Raw genomic sequence first — 22,285 nt, 5'->3', positions numbered from 1 at the left:
TAGTTCTACAATTGCCTGTGTCCAGTTTTTATAAAATTGATTGTGCTCATATTTAAAGATAGTACTTGTCACATGAAATAATTACGCTGTCTCTTGCCAGGGAGTTGTTACTGGTTTTCTCCCTCTATGCAGACACACTAATTAGTAGCAATTTGGGCACCAGGGGAAATCCTGCCCATTCTATAGCACTCCTAATATGCTTATTAAGAATAACAACTGTCTAGCCCATATGACTGAGAAGGTATTTTTTAAACAAGTACATGGTACCTGTATTTTATCACCTGCCTTTTCTGTTCCAAGAACTTTGGGCAGCCCCAGTTCTGCTCTGGAGCAAGGGGAATACTTACAGGCAGAAGGGATGCCCTGTCTGGGGCTCCTCAGTGGTCCATCCAGCACCCCAGGGTGGACCCCAGTACCCCCTGGAGCCCTGGTTACATCCCCCAGGAATACAACTGGACCTTTGTGGACATCAGTCTGCTGGAGGCTGAGGGAGACCTAATGCCATTCCCCTGCCAGGCTCAGCAGCACCTCTGTGTGCAGTTCTGGATTGTGATTCCTTTCCCAGGGTGTACTGATTACTGTAGTCTCTGAGAAAGAATGCTGGCTTCTGTGCTGTAGTGGGTTATAAAATATGTAAGTAGGGAATAGCATGAAGTTGAGCAGAAAAAGATGTAATTCTCCCTTAAAAATGATGTCTAGAGAGGGATGCACACGTTTCTGTGATTATGTGCATGTGAAGGAAATTCTGATGCTTCAGAAAGGTTTTGCAGGTGTGCAGATTTGGTTATTATTTCTCAGCTTTTCCTCTGGAACATTTTTTTTTAATAAAAAAAAAAAAAGGTTTAAATGTTTAAAGTTTTGAAAAATGGAACATCGCTATTATTTCAATGAACAGAAATAATTTAAGCTGTGCTAAAGAGAAAACTAGAAGCCCTGGTTGTCACAGTCTGGAAGATGGGATGGTGATGTTTTTGTCTTTGCCACAGCAGCCAACCTTTGTCAGCAGATTTCCTGGTGTGGTTCCTTTCTAGGTGTCCTTTAGTACTGATCTTGATGTTCTTTGGTAAGGAGATGTGGCTGAGGTGGTCTCTAGCAGAGTAGGGGGTATCTGCTTTGCAGGGATCCCACCCAGTTTTGGTCTATTAACAGGAGGGTGGACCTGGGGTGAAACCTGGGAGCTGCCCACTGGAGAAATGGCTTGGAGAGGTTCCCTGGATGAGGGGAAGCAAGGGGAAAACCATGTAGAGAAAAGGAGGAAAAGTCTTGTGCCAAACTTGCTGGTGTGGGTTTATATAAAACTGGTGTGGGCCTTCTGAATCACCCAGTTCCTACAGGCAAACATGAAATAATTCACGATGATATCAGCTCCCTTCTGCTTCCCTGCTAATACCAGAGTAGATCTTCTTGTGCTTAGAGGGATCTGAGCTTTCCTATGGGCTTGAGAGCATATTTAAAGATTCCGGAGGAGGCTGGGGATCACTAGAAGGTGTCATTGAGTTGGGTGTCCAGCAACCCATCTATTCCCTTGGGTTCCCCACGGGAAAGCTGGTGGTATTCAGAAGATGCTGAATAACTAGTATTTTTTTTTATTCTAGGGGTTTTATGTAAAATATAATATAAGCCCCAAAGTCAAGATAGAGTGACTGAAGAAACTTTTTTTCAGCTGCAGTTTCTATTAAGGTAACATTTGCGGACACCTTATGAAGACTATTACGTTTTAAAAGGAATTGGTTTTCATAGATGCTTAGAATTTTAAAAAGGTCAGAGTTTGATTATATCTATCTGTAATCCAGGACGGAGATGTTTTTATTCTCACATGCAGTGTACCTCTCAGAGTTGTAATGTGCTGATAACATCTATTTATACTTTCTGTTTTAATAGCATGCATAAATTTATACACATTTTGGCTTTGTCTCTGATTTTTAGTTTCTATCAAGACAAGAAATCTGTTCTCACAAACCCATGTCAGATGAGTATTACAGAAATGTTTTGGAAAATGTATATTGGGGTTTTTTTATTTTATTGTATTTAATTTTTTAGCTAAGAGTTGAAAAAAAAGAATATTTTTCCCTGGTTTGTCTGTGGGGTGTGGGCACATGGCTGAGTAGTTCAGCTAATGCAGTTTTCATTAGTGCTTGGCATTAAGAAGTCTTGCCTTCAAGTGCCAAGGGGTTACTAAATCACTGAATTTTCATAAACAGCAGAGTTCATTACATTTTGCTGCAGAAAGACTTTCTTGCTGGAGTGTGTCTTGAGTGTTACCGCATGTGGGTGATAAGGCAAAAACCTGGAATGTAAAATTGGAACAAAGTGCTGCATGGCTATAAGTCACTAAACTTCACTTCTATTCAGATCTAAAATAAAATGAATAACTAAGCTGCTGAATTACTCATTGGTGTAGGTCATGAAAGTTTATAAAAGCGCCTAAGGTATTTAAAATTAATCCCAGGAATCAGGAATTTTATATGCCCTGTGTGACACGTTACAAATAGCACAATAGTCTTTTATTTTCTATTGCATCTTCCGTCTGAAATATAGTAGAAAGTGTTTTACTGGATTGCTGTGAATAATAAATCGCAAAATAACTGAGACAGTTAAATATGGGCAAGGAAGAAAAGCTGTATTTTGGCTGAGATGTGGCAGTGGATGCAGGGTGGGCACACAGGAGGGCTCTTCCAGAAGGCAGGGGAGCAGGCAGGTTTGCTTACAGCAGCAATACCTGTGTTGCTTTGTAATATGAAATACCTAAATATACCAGATCTGATTTCCTAGACTCTGCAGGGGGCTGGTCTCAAAGATATAATTTTGGCCAGAATTATTCAATTAAGTGGACACTGCAGCCATCTTCTGGAGTTACAATCACATCTGGTGGAGCTATTCCTCAACCAGGCATTAATGAAGTTGCACATCTCTGTTGTGGTGTTTGGGGATCTTTGTCTAAGAATTAGTATATTCTGTTTAGAAACCAGGTTCTTAATGTCTAGAAATGGTTGCTCCTAAATTTGATACTTAAACTGACAGACATAGTAAAAAAGTGTAGAGAACAGGAGGACTATTGCAATGATTGTGCCTTAATCTTATCAGTGTTCCTGGGCTGTTTTATCTATCAGATTTGACTTGGAGAGTATCTATTACCTGTTAGAAGTAAATTACTGACACAATACTCTATTTAACTGGTTGCTGATTTTGCCCTAAGTTGGCAAATTAGTACATAGCTACAGGGACAGAATAATTGTGGGAGATGCTTATTGTTGAATGAATTCTCAGATGGTGAAATGGGTGCAATTAAGCTAAATGTCACATTAAACAGAACATAATTATTGTATCAATCCTTACTAAGCAACAACATACTTACTAAGCAGCTCTTACTGGGATTCCTGTTTAAGGTTTGATGTATAGTGGTGTTTAACTCTGTCTATAATATGTAATTATTGTCTGAATAGCCCACTTGCCTGATACTTGTGTGACCTGGGTGTCAAAGAGCAGATGTCACTGTATCCTGTCAGACATAATTATTGCATAATTATATGTAGGTCTCAGAGGCAGGAAAAGCAAATCAGTGCACACTACATCAAATGAACTACACTTGCAGTGGCATTGGGTGTTATTAGTAGAATTAGAGAAGCTGTATGGGATGACAGTATGCTACTCTTTCTGTCTGAGAAAAGATGGCAAACAGAACAATGTGTAGTTTTTCTTTATTGGGTAGTCATAATTTATTAATGCCTTTCAAGTCATTGTTGTCTGCAGTGTTATGGATGCCTTGTAAGAGATAGCAGGATATCTTTGTTTACAGTTTTCCATAAACAAGACATCCCAATGTCCCTTACAGTTTTTGTACAACTCAAACAAGTTTTGGTTAACTTCTTTTTTTTTTTTTTTTTGAAATAGTGATTTAATTCAATTTCTCTCTGGTTTGGGTGACTGATGGATTTATTTGTGCTACTGCAGGTTCCTTAGTACTCTGCAGATCCCAGTGGTATTTTTTAGTGGAAGTGTTTTAGTGGCCTGATAGAAAGTCCAAGTGGAGAAAGCCTTACTTTCAGTGAGATGCTCCTTCACAGAGTCATCCAGATTGGAAAGGACCACAGGAGGTCACCTGGTGGAACCTCCCTCTCTGAGCAGAGTCAGCACTGAATGCACATGAGGTAACCCAGGGCTTTGTAAAAACCTCCCAGGATGATATTCTAACATCCCTCAGGTCAGCCTGTTTGGAGGGTGACCTCATAGTGATAAGGTTTTTCCCTTATATACAGCTGGGAGGTTTTCTGTTTCAACACATGCCCACTCTCTCTCATTCTTCCACCGGTGTCCTGCTGTGATGAGATCAAACATCCACCAGGATCTGATTAGGTTACAGTGGTTAGGAGGTGGATTATATCTGTCCTTTTATCTCCATCTTTTTATACTTTCTATAGACAGATCACCATGAAATGTGTTTCCTTTTGTTTAGTCTTCTGTAGAGCATGTTTCTGAAGTTCTGGCTTTGGATGCCTAAATTCCAGTGTGTTTTTAATAAACTGCAGTTAATATTATTACCCACGTTATGCTGAGATGTTTCTTTTAATTGACTCAGATTTATTTCAAGGAAAGTGTGAATTTAACGACTCTCCTAAAAGTAATTCAGTTCTAATTACAAAGCAGACTATTCACTAGGAAGTATTCACATCCTTCTCATTTAAGCTTCTGAACAGGATATTTAACTAAGCAGTGAAACACTGTGGATAGGTTTACTGCTGCATCCTGGAGAGATGAGATCATCAGGAAGTGAAAAAAATTTGTTGTAATGGGATTTGCATCTAATTTTTCCCTATTTTTCATGCTGGGTTTTTTTGGTGTGCCAAGAGCAGGCTACTTTTTTAGCATGTTTGCCAGAGAATAATTGCAAATTGTGGTGTGTCTAACAGTAGTTTAATTACGTTTGAGTCCTTGTTTACATGTTTTTTTGTAATATTTCATGCTAAATTCACATCTGACTTTAAGTAATGGCCACTTCTTGCTAAGGCTTCCACTGCTTGACTCTTTAGCCTGTTAATGTAGAGATTTGGTAAATCTGCAGCTATTATATTGAGTAGTTCATGAGCAACAGCCAGAAATCTATAAAAGTATTAATGAAATGAGATCTGTGGACTAGTGGTAGGTTTGGTGGGTGTAATTTGGCCATTCCTCTGCTACAACTGCTTTGTATTACTACACGGGGGTGTTAATGCTATTTTTAATGTTATTTGCCATCCTAAGAAATCAGTAGTAAATCCTGAAGTGGTATAGTGTGTTTCGAGTTCTTATTAATGAGTAAAATACTGTTACACACTGCTGAAGGGAAACATTATTGCGCTTGAGTTTTGGCTTTAGAAACAAACTAGTGACACCCAAACTCTCCCCATGCTGGAATTTCCGTCTCTCAAAAACTATTAAAGTGCCTTTACTGAACTGCTTGATAGGAATAGATGCTGAAATCAGCTCATAATATAGTTGCATTGCAACACTCATTCTTTAAGGTAGTTTCTTTCCTCTGTTAATGAAAAGCTACCAAGTACTTGAGGTTTGGTGTAGTGAGATGAGAGTAGATACATAATCTCATGTCTGGTTTTGAATCATTTTGGCATTTTTGTAAGAATATTCTTTTAAATCTATATCTGAAGTATCAAGGATGAACATGTCAATTGTCAATGGACCTCTTCATGTAACTAAGCTTGAACAGAGTATTTAAAGATCCTTCTTTTTTTAATTTTTTTTTTTTTTTTTTTTTTTTTTTTTTTTTTGAATATTCAGTAGTACAACTTGCAGAGCACTGTGTATTTCTATGTTGCCTTTTCCCATTCAGGCTATAAGTCCTTATCTTGGACTGAGATCTTTTGGTGTGAAACAGTGACATAAAATTCCTTTTTACTTTTCGTCCTTAATTAACAATGACAAAAAACCTCCAAAAAACAGGAATGCTTGCTCACTTTTTAAAAAAATTTTTATTACACAATGTTAAGCCCCTGTCTCTGGAGGAATGACTCCTCTACTCATGAAGAAAGAACAACAGGATTACCAACAAAATCACCATCAATTTAATGAAATACCTGGTATTATAATCACAGACATTATGGGCTGTTTTGGGTTGTTTTTTTTTAAATATATGTGTGCTTTTTACTGTAGCATAAGCATGTAAGTGATTCTGTTAGTTTTGAAATCAATTTTAGAAATCGACTGGAGCAACATTTTCTAATATAAATTGAGCTATTTATTGTAGGTTTATCATCTGCCTTGGAAAAATACAAAAGATAGGGTAGTTGCAGGGCACTTGCTAGTGAGAATTAATGCATGTAATGTTCTTACTGAGTGAAATGTCTGCTATGAGGCACTGGAAAGTTTTTAAACTTAGAAATGAGTTGAGACCCTCTTGAGACAAGATCATCAAAATCTCTTTTATATGTTAAGATTTGGCCTGAGTGCTTTTTTTTTCTACTTTTCCTCTTCACTTTGCAAGCAATTTTGTACTTTATAGCCCTCAGATTATCTTTGCAGCTTGGTGGATTTTTTGTCGAATAATATTGTCACAGAAAAATCTTTCTATTTAGTCTTGTCTGATTAAGTTCACTTGCAAACCCTTGAATAAGATTCAGAGGATTACACAGATATGTTCATGTGCTCCAGAAGTAAAGATGACATTGCTGGGGTTTAATTTCAATTAAATTTCTCTTCCTGAATGCTGAGCTTTACCACCTCTTGGAGAGCTTTGTGTGTTGGAAGTGACTGAGAAATAACTGAGAAGTGGGTGCATGTGAGGTGTTGGGGCTCTGCTTTTGGAGCAGCACCCAGTGGGACCAGTCCTGCAGTATCCAGCCAGGTTGTCCATTTCAAACTCCTATTAAGAGGATATTGTTATTTTCGTAGCATGTCTCCTCACCATTTTATCACCATGGTTGATGATTCAGCTGCTTCCCAGTGCAGTTTATTCCATTGACTAATTGCTCTATTAAGACTGTTTCTTTCTTATCTAATACAACTTTCTTTTCCTATTAGATTATTGCTCCTTTGTGATCATTTTTATATTCATTTGTACAAATGAAATTAAATATTCATATTTCCTCAGGCTTTGGGATGCGTTTTACTGCTACAGAAGTGTGCCTGGCCCGACTTTATTTTGAGATGTTACGTGGCATTTTTTTAAAATTTTTTTTTACCTCAAGTTCTGAGTGGTCCTGTGGTGAGAGTATGCTGAGAGGAGAAATTACTGTAGAAAAGCAAACCCAGCAACCAGTCCCATTAAGACTGAAGTGGTAATACCAGGGATTTCATTCAGCTGATGACAGTTTTGTTGGTAGTCTTGTTGTTCTTCATGAATAGAGAAGTTAATTCTCCAGAGCTAGGGGCTTGACATTGCGTAATAAAAAAATATAAATAAATAGATCAAAATTAATGTTGATTTTTTTTTTTACTGTCGTTAATGAAGGTGGAAAAATAAATAGGAATTTTATGCTTTTGTATCAACACTGTAGGATCCTGTCTCCTTCTTTGGGAAGCTGTTGAGCAATTTCAGGGACCAGGTGGTTGTTATTTATGCTTTAATACAAGGCAGGGCACTGCTGGGGTGCTGCTGGGTGCCAGGGTGGGTGGGTGGCAGGGTCATTTCTCAACACCCCCTTCTTTTGCAGGTCACTGGGGCCGGTGCGTGGGTGACTGCGGCTCAGGGGGCCTTCGGAGTCGGGCCGTCTGGTGCACCCACGCCGAGGGCTGGACGACCTACCCCGCCAACTGCGAGCAGAAGGAGAAACCCGAGAGCCAGAGGAGGTGCTTTAAAGTCTGTGATTGGCACCTGGAGCTGTTCGAGTGGGAGGTTTCGGGATGGGAGAGGTGCGGGCTCGTCCCCGCGGCTGGCGGTGAGGTGGGAGCCGGGGGCTGCGTTACCGCCCAGCACGGGCTGCAGCGCCGGGGGGTCCGCTGCCTCCAGAAGTGGAACAGAACCGTCGTGGCCCACGAAATCTGCGAGTACTTCACACCACAGCCGCCCACAGAGCAAGCCTGCCTGGTGCCCTGCCCACGGGACTGCGTCGTCTCCCAGTTCTCCAGCTGGTCCCGGTGCGGCACGGGCTGCGCCAAGAGCTGGCAGCACCGGACGCGGGCCCTCATCGCTCCCCCTCTCTACGGGGGTGCCCCCTGCCCCAACCTGACCGAATCCAGGGCTTGCAGTGCTCCCACCTGTCCCCTGGGAGAGGAGGAGCACACCTACAGCCTCCGTGTAGGGCCTTGGGGTCAGTGCCGGCTTCCCCATCCTGGAGAGGTGGAGCTGTCGGGGAGGACTATGCAGGATTTGGGTTCGGATTCTGGAGAGAGAAGCACGTTTGGATTGCAAAGCTCTGAAGCCCGGCACCGTGCTGGGGAGGTGGAGATCGGGTACCAAAGCAGGCAGGTCAGGTGTGTAAGGAGCGATGGAAAAAACGTGGCGTTGAGGTAAGGGAGCTTCATCTCTTGGTTCCATCCCCAGAGGGTTTATTTGATGGTTCTGCCTGGCAGTGCCTCAGCATCAGAACTCCCTTTCTTCAGTTTTAAAATGCAAATTTTTATGTGTTTTCTTTATGGCCGCTGTTTTGATTTAATTCCCCTCCTTGTAAAGCCAGCATATGCTGAATATTTTGCGTTCCACTACGATTTGTGGCTGTTTAATTCATTTAATGTTTTTAATAATTCTCTTCTGGGTTTTCTTGTTCTTTTTAAATTTTCATTGTTGTTGTTTTGAGGGAAACATTGGGGAAATGGAATTATATATCACTTTATACTGTTGCTGGGTCCTGGCTTAGAGGGAGGGAGGTTTCGTTCCCAGTCATGTACTCCATATATTTGGCAGAAGAGGAGGGTGAAAGTGCATCAGCTCAAACTCCTTCATTCTTGCAAATCAACACTGGATATAGTAAGTCTGAAAAGTTGGCCTCACGGATTTCCTAGCAGGTGTTTATTGTGATTGTCCTCGTGCTTGTTCAGGAGTCTTCTTGTCTGGGTGTAGCTCTTGGGTGCTGAAAGAAGAGAGCACATCTGCCTTGGGTAGTAGTGGTTGATTTCTCTCCTTGTGTGTTTTATCTAACAATTTCTTTTACTCTCTGTAACTTCCTTTGCTGTAATTCAAATGTGAAGGTTACAGTAATTTGCAGCAAATAATGGAAAGATGAATTATCTCAATTTCTTCCATTAAGCAATCTAAGCTCTCTCAGGTGGAATTTGGGAGGGTGCCAGGAGCCAGAGATGACTGAGAAATGGATTGAGTTCTGAGAAAGTTAAGTTTTCTGGACAACTTCTTGGTTTTTGTTTTTCAAGGATATTAAAAGTTCTTGGAAAAGCCTGCTCTGGAGTTTTGCAGAAATCAAGCTGTTCTTAAGTAACCTATAACTTCTGGCACTGATGCTTACTCAAATGGCAGAGATAAGGGGCTGCTTTATGTCTGATTCTCTACCCCTGTTAGTGTCTTCAGTGATTTTGCACACAAACTGAGGTGAAAATATAAGTTCTAGCCTTTTTCTTGCCCCCCTACTACACCTATTGCGAAATACGGATTTTTTTTTTATTGGCTGGAAAAAAGTCAAGCTTTGTGAATGTCTCTAGCAGTTTCTAACATCTTGACTTTACTACTTGTTTCTAAATATATGCAGATTCTAAATATACAGATTTTATGCTCACATAGCTGCTTGACTTTAATGGAGTCACTTGTGATTTGTGCCAGTGTGTGACCAGCAGCAGGTCTATGTCTGCTAACACTTGTTAGCTGCTCTTCTGCCTCTTGTATCTCATTCTTTATGAAAGGCTCTGGGAAGGGCCTGATTCTGTTAAAATTTCACATGCTCTGCCCTCACATGCTTGGTGCTGTATTCACTGTAAGATTAAGGGCATTATTTCTACAAATATTTTCTCTTTTTTGTGTTACTGTGTGAGTCATACATTGAATTTCTGGATGACAGTTCAGAAGGAGCTTTAGATTCTACCCCCAATTACACTGTCTTCTTTCTTTCTTTTTTTTTCTTTTTTTTTTTTTTTTTTTTTTTTCTAGCCCTCTTTTGGGGAGTGTACAATTCCATTAACCACCTCCTGGCAGACTTTTTCTGTTGGGGCTGTGTCTCACATTTACTGCTCAAAGCTTGAGCCTGACCCATCCCTCACTCTTACTCCAAATATCAAACGAAAGCCCATTGATTGTGTAGAGAACAGATGGTCATGTCATGATACAGTGTCCAGATAGTCACACACTTTTCCTTTCTCCTTTTGGACCTAAGATCCCTATCTAAAAATTCAGCCTAAATCCAGTCAATGTTTAATGCCAAGGCTGGACTGTCATTGATATTAAATACCCCTGACAAGGCTTCTGTTTCAGCATCCCCTGGAAATGTCGTGCTTGTTGTGTAGTGTGACAAATTTACAGCTGTTCTTCTGAAGAATGGACCCAAAGTTGCAGGTGTTGCTTTACAGGAGGGTTGATATTTTGCCTCCTGATAAAGAAGAGTAAATCCATTTGAATAACCCCATATCAGGGGTTGGCAGGCAGCCAAGCATCTGCTGTAAAACTGGGAAGAAGTGCCCAGTTCATGCTTTCTCCTTTTCCTGGCTGAGGTTTTTGATTTCGACAGAGAGTGTTGAGTAAGTACCTAGGAGAGGTATGAATTAAATTTCTAGAAGACTGAAGTGAGGGAGAGGAATATCCCAAGAAGTGCTGTAGCAGCAGGCTCAGAGCCTCTGGTCTGCCAGGGCTTTGCCACGCCCTGGCCTCCCACCACTGCCCAATTCTTGTAGAAAAAGCAGCAGATAAGGGGAGCAGCCAGCTACGCCCCCCAAATGGTTGAAGGCCATGTGACCTAACCCTAACCCTTTTTATAGGTTTATAATTTATAATGCAATGCCAAAGATGCATAACTTAGCATCACTTGTTGAACTCTCTGGGGTCTGATCTCAGGGCTGGTAGTCATGGGAGAGGGTACTGGGTACACTTCTGGGTGTCAAAGGACAATCTTTGGCCAAAAATTGGATTTTGGTGAGCTGGGGTGTAGGTGTTTTCTAAAGACTAAAGCACTGAATGCATTCACGTCTTACAGCTGCCAGGTTACTGGCAGGAGATTCTTTTTGGCCTCCTTGATAACAAGTCTGCAATTGATGGGGATGGCAGGGGACGTTCTTCCTCTTGTGAAATAGGTCACAGCAGTGGGAAATGTGCCTGGTATTTGTTTTCAGTTTTGCACTGATACAGAAGTTATGCTGTTGAACCCTGCAAAAAGGATCCTTTGGTTTTACAGTGGAACCTTAGGTAAGAGCTGCAGATCCCTGTGCATTGTAAGGAATTTTTTCTTTTTTTCATATTAAGAATTGTTCCAACAAAGAGCTGTGTGTCTGTACAGGCCTTGAAGGTGCAAGGACAAAAATCCTAGCAATTTTAAATGTAAAAACTGTAAACAGGAATTACTTGGAGAGGAGCACAAGCATTGGAAAGACCTCCTGTATCAGGGAGATAGAGCTGGAGAAGTGTTTTTGATGAATTTTTTTTCAGTTTGAAGATTCTATATTTGTCAAAATGAAAGAAAGAGGGGGAGAGGAAGAGGAAAGGAAGACATGAACCTTTTTGAAAACACTAGAAATTAATACAGTTGAGTAGCAGAACATTTCTGCTGAGAAATAAATTTGGATTTTGAATTTTTTTTTGTTCTATTACAGGTGGAATTCAGATCTCATCCTATTTCAGAAAAATGTTTTAGTTTTTCTTTAAATCTCAAGTCCAGTAACAGATTCAAACATAAAGCACTTCCCTTTCATGCATTAAAAGGCAAAACAAACCAAAAATGTCTCTGAAAAAGGTGTGCAGAATGTATGCACAAGAACATCTGTTCTTTCTGGTTTTCTATCTTGTCACAGTTGTATAAATCTACTGAACAGTGGGACAAAGGCATTTGCATTATTTTGTTGTTATTTTTTTTCTAAACACTCAAAAAAGTTATTTTGGTTATTTAGAAAAATTGTAATTTAGTGAAATGAGTGCCCATAGGTAGACATTGATATCCTAAACAAATTTAACTTGACTTTCAAGCCTGATCTGTGTCTTCCCTAAGCATACTGAGAAGTTAAAGTCCAGAGCAAACAGTTTTAGGGTTTTTTTATTATTTGGTTTAGGAGTCGTTTTATGTGCATATTTCTTAAACTATTCATTCCACGTTTAAGATGATAACAGTGATATAATAGAGTTGGATTTGGATTTCTGTGTACTTTGCCTTTGTAAGTGATAATTCAGGTCACACTCAGTCAAGGGATAACCCATCCATGAGGTCTGAGGTAGAGCAGCATTCAGCTCTTTTGTTTGACTCTTTAATTTGAATTTCCATTATCCATTTCCTGGTGGATTGTGCTTCAGCACTGTGCTGTTGTAAATTTCTTGGAAAAATTATCTGCAGTTACTGGTGTTGACATTCCTCTGTTCTCTGCATGAATACAAAATTTTAGAGTCCAGAGATGGAAATGCTGTGTTGTAACGTGGTATTCAATGGCTATGACACTGATCTGGAAGAGGAGATAGATGCTCACATTCCTCTGGGCAGGTGTAGGAATCAAGCCTCAGTTCTCAGCCTTGAAAACAAATCCCTGAGCTATTGGGTAGGAAGGATATCTTATTTCTTTTATCTTATGTTCTTTTAAAAAGTTTTGTCTCTCATTTTCTTTGGCTTTTTTAAAACCTTGTGAAACAAAAAAACAGTGCCTGCTTTTTTTTCATTTTTTTTTTTTCTTTTTTGTTTTTTTATTTCACTAAACCACATTTTAGAAATACTGCCCAGTAATAATTGGGCTTTTTACCTCTGTTTTCAAGTTGTGCTGAAAGCCAGCTACTTCTGTAACCCTAAGATTCCAATGTCTGCACTGGCAGTGGGAATGAAGCCAGCACTTAATTTTAATTGAAACAGAGGATCTGGTGTATTAAGTTTTGGAGACAACAAAACTTGGACATCTTAGATCTTGATCATAGGACTCCCAGCTCCTTTTCCCTTTGGTCAGTTGTATGCTAGATTTGATTGCCAGTTTCCTAAGGGAAAAAAAAGTCTTTGGATACTATTAGAAAAATGGCAAGACTGTGTTTATTATTAGCCAAAGAGCAGGTCCTGTTTATTCCAGCAGCCTCTGGCTTGTTGACTAAAGAATAGAAGTTGATGCTAGATAGAGGGAAAAAATAAAAACGTGTTGTTAGCCGTGTAGCTTAGCTCACTTCAGGATTTTTTTGCATTGTACTGCATGGATTTGAGCATTTGTTCCCAACCAGGCACTTCCCAGGAGCTGACCTGAGCTGCCAGGGGATTGCTTGGCTGCTGGAGCAATGCCCTCTCCGCCTGGTACCACGGCAGCATGGGCACAGTGATAGCCTCCTAATGACCCAGGAATTATTTTGGAGATTTTTTTGGTATAAACAGTCCAACAGTAGCCACCCATCTCCTTCTTTTATGTAAGGAAATGCATTCACCTTGCATTTTAAACGTATTGATGCAGTTGGGAAAGGAAACCAGGGATCATTTCTTTGCTGCTGCCAACCCTACCTAACCAGGCACTGCTCCTGGGTGGCCTCACTCCTTTTCCCTGCTGATAGCCACACTGCCACTCTTTTCCTTGCAGTGGTATTATGACTGCAATGCATGTAGCAGGAATGCACTGAGCTCTTGGAAAACTCACTATTTTTTGGTGAGTTACTTTTTCTCCAGAGCAGAAAGCTGTGTGGGTCTCCTCAGAGCTGCACAATTTCTGTATCTGGTGGGGCAAAGGGTGGCTGCAGCTGGTGGAGAAGCAGCTCTGCAGCTACACTGCCCTGGGGATGTGGGGCTGGGCATTGGAAGTGGGATGCAGGGATCATGCTCCTCCTCTTCTTCATCTTCTGCTTGTAGCTGAGGTACTGTGTGTAAAAAAGGTGAGTTGGTTTCCTTTGGTTTAAGCTTTGTTTTTTTCTAATGTGGGTTGTTCCCCTTCATGACAGAGGAGAGTAAGAGGGCTCTTTGCCACTCCAGTGAGTCAGGCATTGTGCTGCTGCTGTCTGCTAACTGATGGATCCATCTTACACCACAGGCTGTATAACATAGGTTGTGAAACAATTCCTTGATTTTTTACAGTCTCAATCCAAGTCTGGAACATAGAAAAAAGCATCAGTCACATAAGAACCCTACTATATCACAGTTGTTTGACTCCAGAAAGGAAGATCTATCTGATCCATTAACACATGGAAAGTCAGTCTAAAAAGAAGGCTTATAGCGTATCTCCTGTCTCCAAGACCTCTTTCCTCCCCCTGCTGGCTTAGATGCAGCCACAGCTGTGCAAATACATGTCTGGTTTGCAGTCAGTGTCTTGCACATCTGGGTTTTGTCAGTGTTTGATTGTCCTGCAATGTGAAAGACTGTGTCTGAATTTCATGCAAAGCATGTTTTTACATTTGTCTTTGTATTGCTCAGTGTCACAATTAATTTGACTTGGAGGCTCTGAATGAGTAGGTACAAGTTAATTAGATTTGCTTTCTGTTGGGCAGTTGCATGTAATTCTCCCTCAAAAACATCTCGAGCAGAAGGCTGGAAATTGCCAGCTCCAGGTCTAGTTCACCTTAAGGTCAGTGAAGTTATCTCCTTAGCCTTTTGTAGCAGGAGCAGTGGAGGGATTTTCAGGGAAAAAACCCCAGTTATTCAGTCTTTGCATACTTCAAAGGCTTTTGCAAATAGCAAGGGTGATTGCTGGGCAGAAATGGCTTTTGCAGCAGGAGTGTCAGCAGAGGTTTGAATCCATTAGGAGAGGTATTGTAGGCTTTGTCTCACTAAAAACTGGGGTTAGCCACACTAATTTTAAAGTAGACCCCAAAGCAGATTTTTAAAGGCTTCGTTTTGTTTGATATTTCAATAAAGATCAGGCCAGACTTAAATCACCCTTTCGGTCATACAATCCCAAAAATGGGTTTTCATACTGGTATCTAAATGCAAGGTTTTGATCACTTTAAAATGTGAGATTAGTTATTCTCCATGCTGTGTTCTTAGATAAACTACAGTTTTCTAGTGCAGTTGGTTAGAGCAGTGATTTATATGTGCTACTATTTTATCTACTCAAAATCGAGAATTCTTGGTAATGTCGTGGCTGTTGAAAAAGCATTAAAAGGGAAATAAAGTTACCATTCATGTGACTCCCCCTAATCTAATGTTCCTAACAATTTTATTGTGAGGGGGCTTTGTCACAGGTTATTTCTGCTTTATGAAGTTTTTAAAATAAACCTTAGCACAATCATCCTCACAGCACCTGTGAGATTAATGAGTTTCATTCTGGGTGAAGAAACTGTGGCAAGAAGTTGTTATACTTTTTTAGATTGAAGTACAAATTTCAGCCACTAAATGCTGTATTTTGCTGATAGTTGAGTGTCAAATCAAACTTGATTTGGTATCAGTGGGAATATTCTGTTGACTTTTGTGAAAATTGGACAAATTTCTAGGCTGGAGTAGAAGGCAGTGAATGTTCTTTATCTACTCTGCTGCCTTTGTGAAGCTGCCCTGCAATGCTGCAATGATTGCTTCCATTTTCTTTAGAGAAAGTACAGTTAGTCAAACTGTGCTATAAGTAATACCAAAGGAGGTAATGGCTGGTTCCCTGGCGCAGCTCTGGATTTCACACCTCTTAAATGTACATGGATTTGCTCCTTAGAGTTGGCAAAAGCCTGACCACAGCAACTGGAGGCTGGAGAAGACAGATTTAGAGAGAGTTCATACTGCGTTCATGTATGGTCCTAATTTCAGTGATCGATTTGCATCATCAGCATAATATTAAATAGAAATTCTTGGTCCCTTTTCTCTTGGTGACTACTTTTTCCTGGGTTTCAACTTTTTTGGCCCTATCCCGTCCTTTGTCGGTGACTTCTCTGCTCCTATGTATCTCAATTGTCTTTGGTGTATTCTTTCCTCTTCTGCTCCCCCAGCTATCTGAGGTTTTTAAGAGATATTAAAGGTCTTTTCTGGGAGGTGAGTGGTGGTTTTTTTTCTTGATTTGTGTCTGGGATGAGGTGGAACCTCTGGGGGGTGCATCCCAGGATGTGTTGGTCAGGAGAGCCATGAGCTGTCTGAGATGGAAGCAGAGGAATAAAGAAGGATGTGGCCTTCATCCAGACGTTTGTATCTTCCCAGAAGTGTTTGCTTCATTTGCCATACTTTTCTATACTGTGAAAAGCTATTGTGACTTTGGAACTCTGAGAAATTTTATTCTGGGACTTTGCATCTTGATACCAAACCTCAACACTTGTCAGCTCTTAAAATTCAGTTGTGTGTTGCACTGGGCTTTGTGTGCAGCGTTTTGATGTGTTACGACAGGAATGAGAATCATGCTCTGATGTCAGCAAGAGTAATTGAGTCCCAAAATACAGGCACAGTTGCAGCATTCCAGGGTCTCAGGTGGCTTGTCAGATTTGGAAAACCTGTGACCTTGTTTGACAGCATTTGCTTGATGACACTCTCAGAGACCCAACGTGTTTCCTGTAAGTGTGTGTCTCTATTTTGTAAAGGATCAGAGTTGCTCAGCAGGACATGCAGACACCTGGATGGATACACAGAGAGCAGTGTACGGAGTGATGGCAATGGTTACCACTGTCAGCCTTTTTCCAAGGCTAGGCTTTTATTTTCCATTCTGTGAAATTCTAACTTCACAGGAAGAAATCACAGTATCACAGAATGGCTTGGATTGGAAGGGACCTTTGAGATCATCTGCTCCAACCTCCTTGCCATGGGCAGGGATGCCTCTTATCTAGGCAAAGTTGCTCAAAAGCCTCATCCAACATGGCCTTGAACATCTCCAGAGAAGGGGGAATCCACAACTTCTCTGGGCAATCTATTCTGTAGTCTCACCACTCTTGTACTGGAAATCTAGTGCCTTTTGCATCTGTTTTAACTTGAGACGAATGAGGCACTTTATTGGCAAGCCCCTCAGCATGCAAGATTGCCCCCAGAAATCCCTGGATATGTGTTACCTGCACTGCATTACCACTCACTGTCATTGTATGGGTGTTGATGCAGGTCTTCTGATTTACCCCAAATGACCATGGATGCCTTCTAGTGTGAGGCCAGATGCTGACTTAGGCTGAAATATTTTGGGCTTTGGTATGGAAACAAATAATAATAATATATATATATAATATGTATATAAAGAATAAATTAAGCAAGATCTCCTCAGAAGTTTTACTGTGTTTTTATCTCAGCCTCTGCGTCCAAGATCCTGTCCCTTTGACCTTCAAGTCCTGTGTCATTTCTAAAGACTGTGAAACATCTGAGTGGTCCCCATGGAGCCCCTGCTCTCAGACCTGTGCCTGGGGAGACCTCGCACCGGGATTCCGGAGCCGGCGCCGCAGTGTACGGAGCGTGGCCCTAGGAGCTGGGAAGCAGTGCCCGGAGCTGGAAGAGAGGGAAGCTTGCAGCCTGGGAGGGAAGGAGCTGCTGCAGCCTTGCCCCAGGTATAGAGAGTGCTGTCAGCCCTGTTTTCTGAAGTAGAAGCTGCTGTTTGATGAGTTTGGTGCAAAGCAAATCTTCCTTGTTCGGTGTCTGTGCCCAGAGGGGGCCAAGTCTTGTGCTTTCTCTGTCTCTAAAACATCATTGATTTGGTCAGTGTTAACTATGATTAATGTTATTATTTACTGCTAGTAATATTCTTTTAATTGTTGCCATTATTGTTATTACCATGACAATAATTACACTTACATAGAGAAATAAAACCAAATTATACCTGCTGCAGTTTATATGTTCATATTTCATAAGCTGAGAGCAAATACTCTTGTTCTCTGAAGGAGCTTTAATACAGATTGCTGTCTTGGAAACTTTTCTCAGCTGCACACAGACTGGGCAGGTCTCCATGGCTGTGCATTTATTGGCTTTGAAACTGCAATTTTAATGTAAGGTTTAACAATTCCCCTTCATCTCCCCATAAAAAAAATCCCAGTCCTCCTCAAGGAAAATGGGAACTGATCAGGGGCAATAGCTTGGCATTGACTCAGCTTCCCTCTGGGTATTTGAACTGGGAAACTTTTCAGTCCCTGAGTGCTTGTTTGGTTTGTGGCAATCTTTGCTTTGTTTTCTGTTCTGCAAATCCATGCCATTATGCTTGGCCAGGCTAGCATAGGTGGATTGCTGGTTTGCTTTGCAAAGAAAAAATACCACTTAATTTTTCATGTGACATGTTCTGAGATTGACTGTAAAATGCTTCCAGATTGATAAAATTTTATATGCATGCAGACAAATCTCCCTGTCTGTGAATGAGTGTGTTTAATAGGAGATATATTCAGTGCTCGAGTCATGAGTTGCTGGGACTTTGCCAGGTGCTGCCAAAACCTTAGATAAAGCCTTTGCAAGATACATTTCTTAGGAAGGCGTAACCTATAAAAATGTCTCTACATTGTTGAGTTCATTCAAAATCAAATGCTGATCATTTTTATGCACCCTGCTAGCAGAAAAGAGGAAGTATATAAAAAATAATAATATTCTGTTGCTTGATTACATTCTACAAAAAGGCTCTTACAGAGTGATTTCTGCTCCTGCCCAACCACACATCAATTCCAAAGACAATAGATTATCACATTGTCTTGCTGATTTTGTATAGAGCATGGGTGCAGGTGACACCTGATTGGGGTGGACTGGCTGGGAGTTAATCAGGGAGTGAACAGACCCCTGTCTGTCCCTCATTTTTTTTGGTTCTTCTCTTTTTTGACATTGCACCAAGTGAAAGTGCAAACAATTGTAGCTTGCCTGTAGAGCCAGGATAACCCAGAAGGTGAGAAGCTGATAATTTTCTTGGGGTGCCATTCTTGATATAGAGGGAAACCTTTTTTTCTTTCAGTATATTGCTGCTGTGCCCCAGTTTTTATGAGCCAGTTTTTATGAACTCTTGTGCCTTCCCAATCCTGCCATATCTGCACATCTTCAGGCAACATCTGTGGTGGAGTATCTTGGTAAGCTAGGAAAAACTGCCTGAGAAGCTAGCCCAGAAAAATAATGTTAGACTTACAGGTTAATAGGGCCACTTAATTAAAAACATTGCAAAAACATTCCAACAATTCTGGTATTTTGTTAATTGTTATTTCTCAGGATGTAATATCTCAAAAAGCAGGGGGGAGGCTATGACCTGCTTAGGCTTTGCAGAGTTGAGGAGAATTTTAGGGTAGTTACCCTAAAACCCTGATTTGGCCCTTCAGTACTGGAGAAATGAGGAATGAAAAGCTGCAGTCTTGCAGTGTGTGCTGTGTGTGGGTCTGCTGGATGTAAGATTGTTTGGGCCAGAATTTTGTATTAATGAAGAGCAGTCAGACAGTGTAAATGTCAGCAACTGGTAGGGGATGGTATGGGTCCATGTTACAGTTTATAGGCTGATGATTTGGGAAGTGGTGACCAAGAAATGGGGTGTACTTCAGATGGGAAAGCAGTAGCTTTCAACCATAGGGAGGATGTAGAGCTAATCTCTAGGAGATAATACAAGAAGTCTTTGCCCCTGTTCTCCTTATTTGAGCATATTCTTTTGCACTGCAATACCTAGAAAGATAATGATTTTTTTTCCCCTTAAGTCTGTGCTACCTCATCTGTTGCTTTGCTGGGGTTTGCCAATCAGTTATCTTTTCTTTCTTCCCCTTACAAGAAGGTGATGAATTTAAGCAAATTCAGTACCAGCAATAACAGTGTCTCTCCTTCATTTGTCAGAGATCACCACAAGCTGTTCATTCTTTCTTTCTGATTTATGTTTGCCTAATCAGATTAGTCTTAAAATCTTTTAAGGTGAGAATCCTCTTTACTTTCCCAGTTCCTGGTAATCTCCTCTTTGCTCCTCGTCAGTTGATTTTTTTTTTGAAGCTTTCTGCTTTGGGCAAGAGTTTTCCAAAGCACATTCTAGACATGGCAAAAAAAAAAAAAAGTTAAAAAATGGGTGAGGACTTAGACCAGAAGGAGAGTGAATCTCTGAGCAGAAGAAAGAAGAGGATTCTCCAGAGGCTGTTTTCTAATGCAGGGACAGGGAGCACCCTGTGACTGAGGGAAGGTGCATATTGTGGGCTAAATACAACAAAAAAAAGAAAAAAAGCAGCAGCTTGAGAGGCAGCGCCTGCAGAGCTGTGCTCAGTGGGAGGAGGTGGGTGAAGTTATATTCCAGATTCCTAAAAGGACCCAGAGGGAAAAATAATTCAGAGTTCTCTGATAATTATTACTTCTGTGTCCATGGCAAAGCTGCGATCTGAAGGTCACATAGCAAATTGTGTAAATTTTCTGTTAAATGGGAAGGTCTTAAAAGACCTTAAAATTTCATGGCTGAAATTTACAATAATTTCTTTGATCAATAGTTTAAATGCAAGAAAATAAACAATGTTAACTGCATGTAGGACTCCAGAGCCTTGTGCTTTACTTTTGGCTATTTGTTCTGAAGGGATTAGATAAAGTGCTTTAAAAGCTTAAATACATAGGAGGTGATTCTACTTTGTTTTATTTTGATATAAATTTGGAATAGTTCAATTAAAGGAATCTGTATATAGGGGTATAAAACTTGTGTAAATACTGAAAGCATAATTCCTATGGACTAAGGAGACTAAGAGGTTACTAATAAACTGGAATGGTATTGAGCAATTGTTTGTTGCATAGCTGTCACTAAGTCATCAGTTTTAAAACAATCTACTGTATCATTTTTGTCCTGGATGTGTAACTATCATGTTGAGTGGGAATAGATAGATTTTCCAGAATTATGATTATGTCTATAAATCTTTCATTTTGGTTGTGGTTGCTATGTTACAAGACAGGGATTTAGGAAAAAAAACCCTCTTCGCTTTGTTGGAAATTTTTCAAAAATTAAACAATGGAAAATGGGAAAGTTTTTAAGACCTGATTTTTTTTTTCAAAAGGCTTGAGGTTGCTGCTGGATATGGGTGTGATTGTATGGCATTGTAAATGAGGCATCTTATGTGTCTTGTTTAAAGAAAAGGCATCAGTGTGAAGTAGGAGAGACTTGGAAGAACAAGCAGTGACCTGTGCTGGTTGGCTGCTGGACTCATGGTTTGGGAGTGGTAGCAACAGCATCTTCAGCCCTTTGCCTTTCCCTGGTCTGGGATGCACCTCTGTTCCACTGGGCAGCTTTGTTGTCTCCTATTGGATCAGGAACCATCCATGGTGAAGCTTGGGTTCTCTGGCTCCGAGTTGGATGATTCTCCTGTGGATGCAGTTGGGTGTTGCAGTCAGACCTCAGTTTGCCTTGAGAGGAACAGAACCCTGTGGGACCTGCTCCTCTGCCTCCTCAGCTGACTCAGTTTAGCAGGGACTTTCAGAGCTCTGCTTGTGATGTGGATGGAAACCTGTCCAGCTTTACCAGACAAGATCCCTCTCAGGTACTCCAAGCACTCACCTTATTGTTTCTAAACTGGAAGTTTTTGTTTGCCCATTTCCTTAAGCAGAGTGATATGGCTGTGCATTTGGAAGGTCCTTCATTTGGGACATTATCTTGCATTGGCTAGTGTGGTCTTTCAATTTTTTGGAAGTAGCTAGACCTCCTGTAATTCATGCAGTGATCTGAAAAAAGTGCAACAAGCCTATTGAAAAAGAAAGGGAAAGGGTGAGATTTTTTTAGCTTTAATAAGAGGTCTGTAACTGTAGTATACATGTATGCATATATACTATGTATAATGTCCCTTCCACTTCCTGAGTTACCACATTTTTCACCCTGTGGGGACAGATAACAAAGTGGCTGGGTGGTGTGGTGCCATTAGCTTAATGCTGGTTGCATCTCTGGTAAGGTTTTCTCTGACAATAGGATGTCCAAGTGATATTGGTGACTTTGGACATTTTCATTGAATTGGAAAATCTACAGTTGTGTGGTAAAACCACTGTGGATATTGATGCTAATTTCCAAGTACTGGCTTGGGGTTGCCAAAGCTACAGAAGCCCCTCAAGTGTTTGCCAACCTGTAGTCTCTATTCTTCACTAATGGCTATTAACAAGCTTCTAATTTAATTTAGGTAGGGATTATGCAGGTTAGTGTGGTTCATAGGTGGGCAAACTCATACCAAGGATCAGCCACCCTGTTTAAAACCCTGCAGAGAGTCTGTGCCATGCTGTCCAAGGCTACTGCACCCATCTGGGAAGGTCTTGCAGAAGGTTTCCCTCTCAGTGTGTCAGTAGTCCCTTGGTTATGGGCTAGGATTTGCTACTGGAAGACTCCAGGAAGCTGAGGTTATGTCCTGCTGGGAAAAAAACAAGATGGGCTGATGGGGTTGAGGCTTTCAGCTGCTCACTGGCTGGAGCCAGTGGTAATGTTCATTAAAGACTTCTCT

At 40.8% G+C, this 22,285-nt stretch overlaps 1 protein-coding gene across 1 annotated transcript in view; it reads left to right on the top strand.

The window, feature by feature from the left end:
• THSD7B (thrombospondin type 1 domain containing 7B) overlaps positions 1-22,285 on the top strand; it is a 313,731-nt gene that overhangs the window by 97,464 nt on the left and 193,982 nt on the right. The window contains exons 4-5 of the mRNA XM_071746457.1: positions 7,644-8,439; positions 17,198-17,449. Coding sequence (XP_071602558.1) covers positions 7,644-8,439; positions 17,198-17,449 — 1,048 coding nt within the window. The remainder of the gene's footprint in view (positions 1-7,643; positions 8,440-17,197; positions 17,450-22,285) is intronic.

The sequence above is a fragment of the Heliangelus exortis genome, chromosome 6, assembly GCF_036169615.1.
Source record: "Heliangelus exortis chromosome 6, bHelExo1.hap1, whole genome shotgun sequence".
Taxonomy (NCBI): domain Eukaryota; kingdom Metazoa; phylum Chordata; class Aves; order Apodiformes; family Trochilidae; genus Heliangelus; species Heliangelus exortis.
This window is presented reverse-complemented; position numbering and strand designations above follow the sequence as displayed.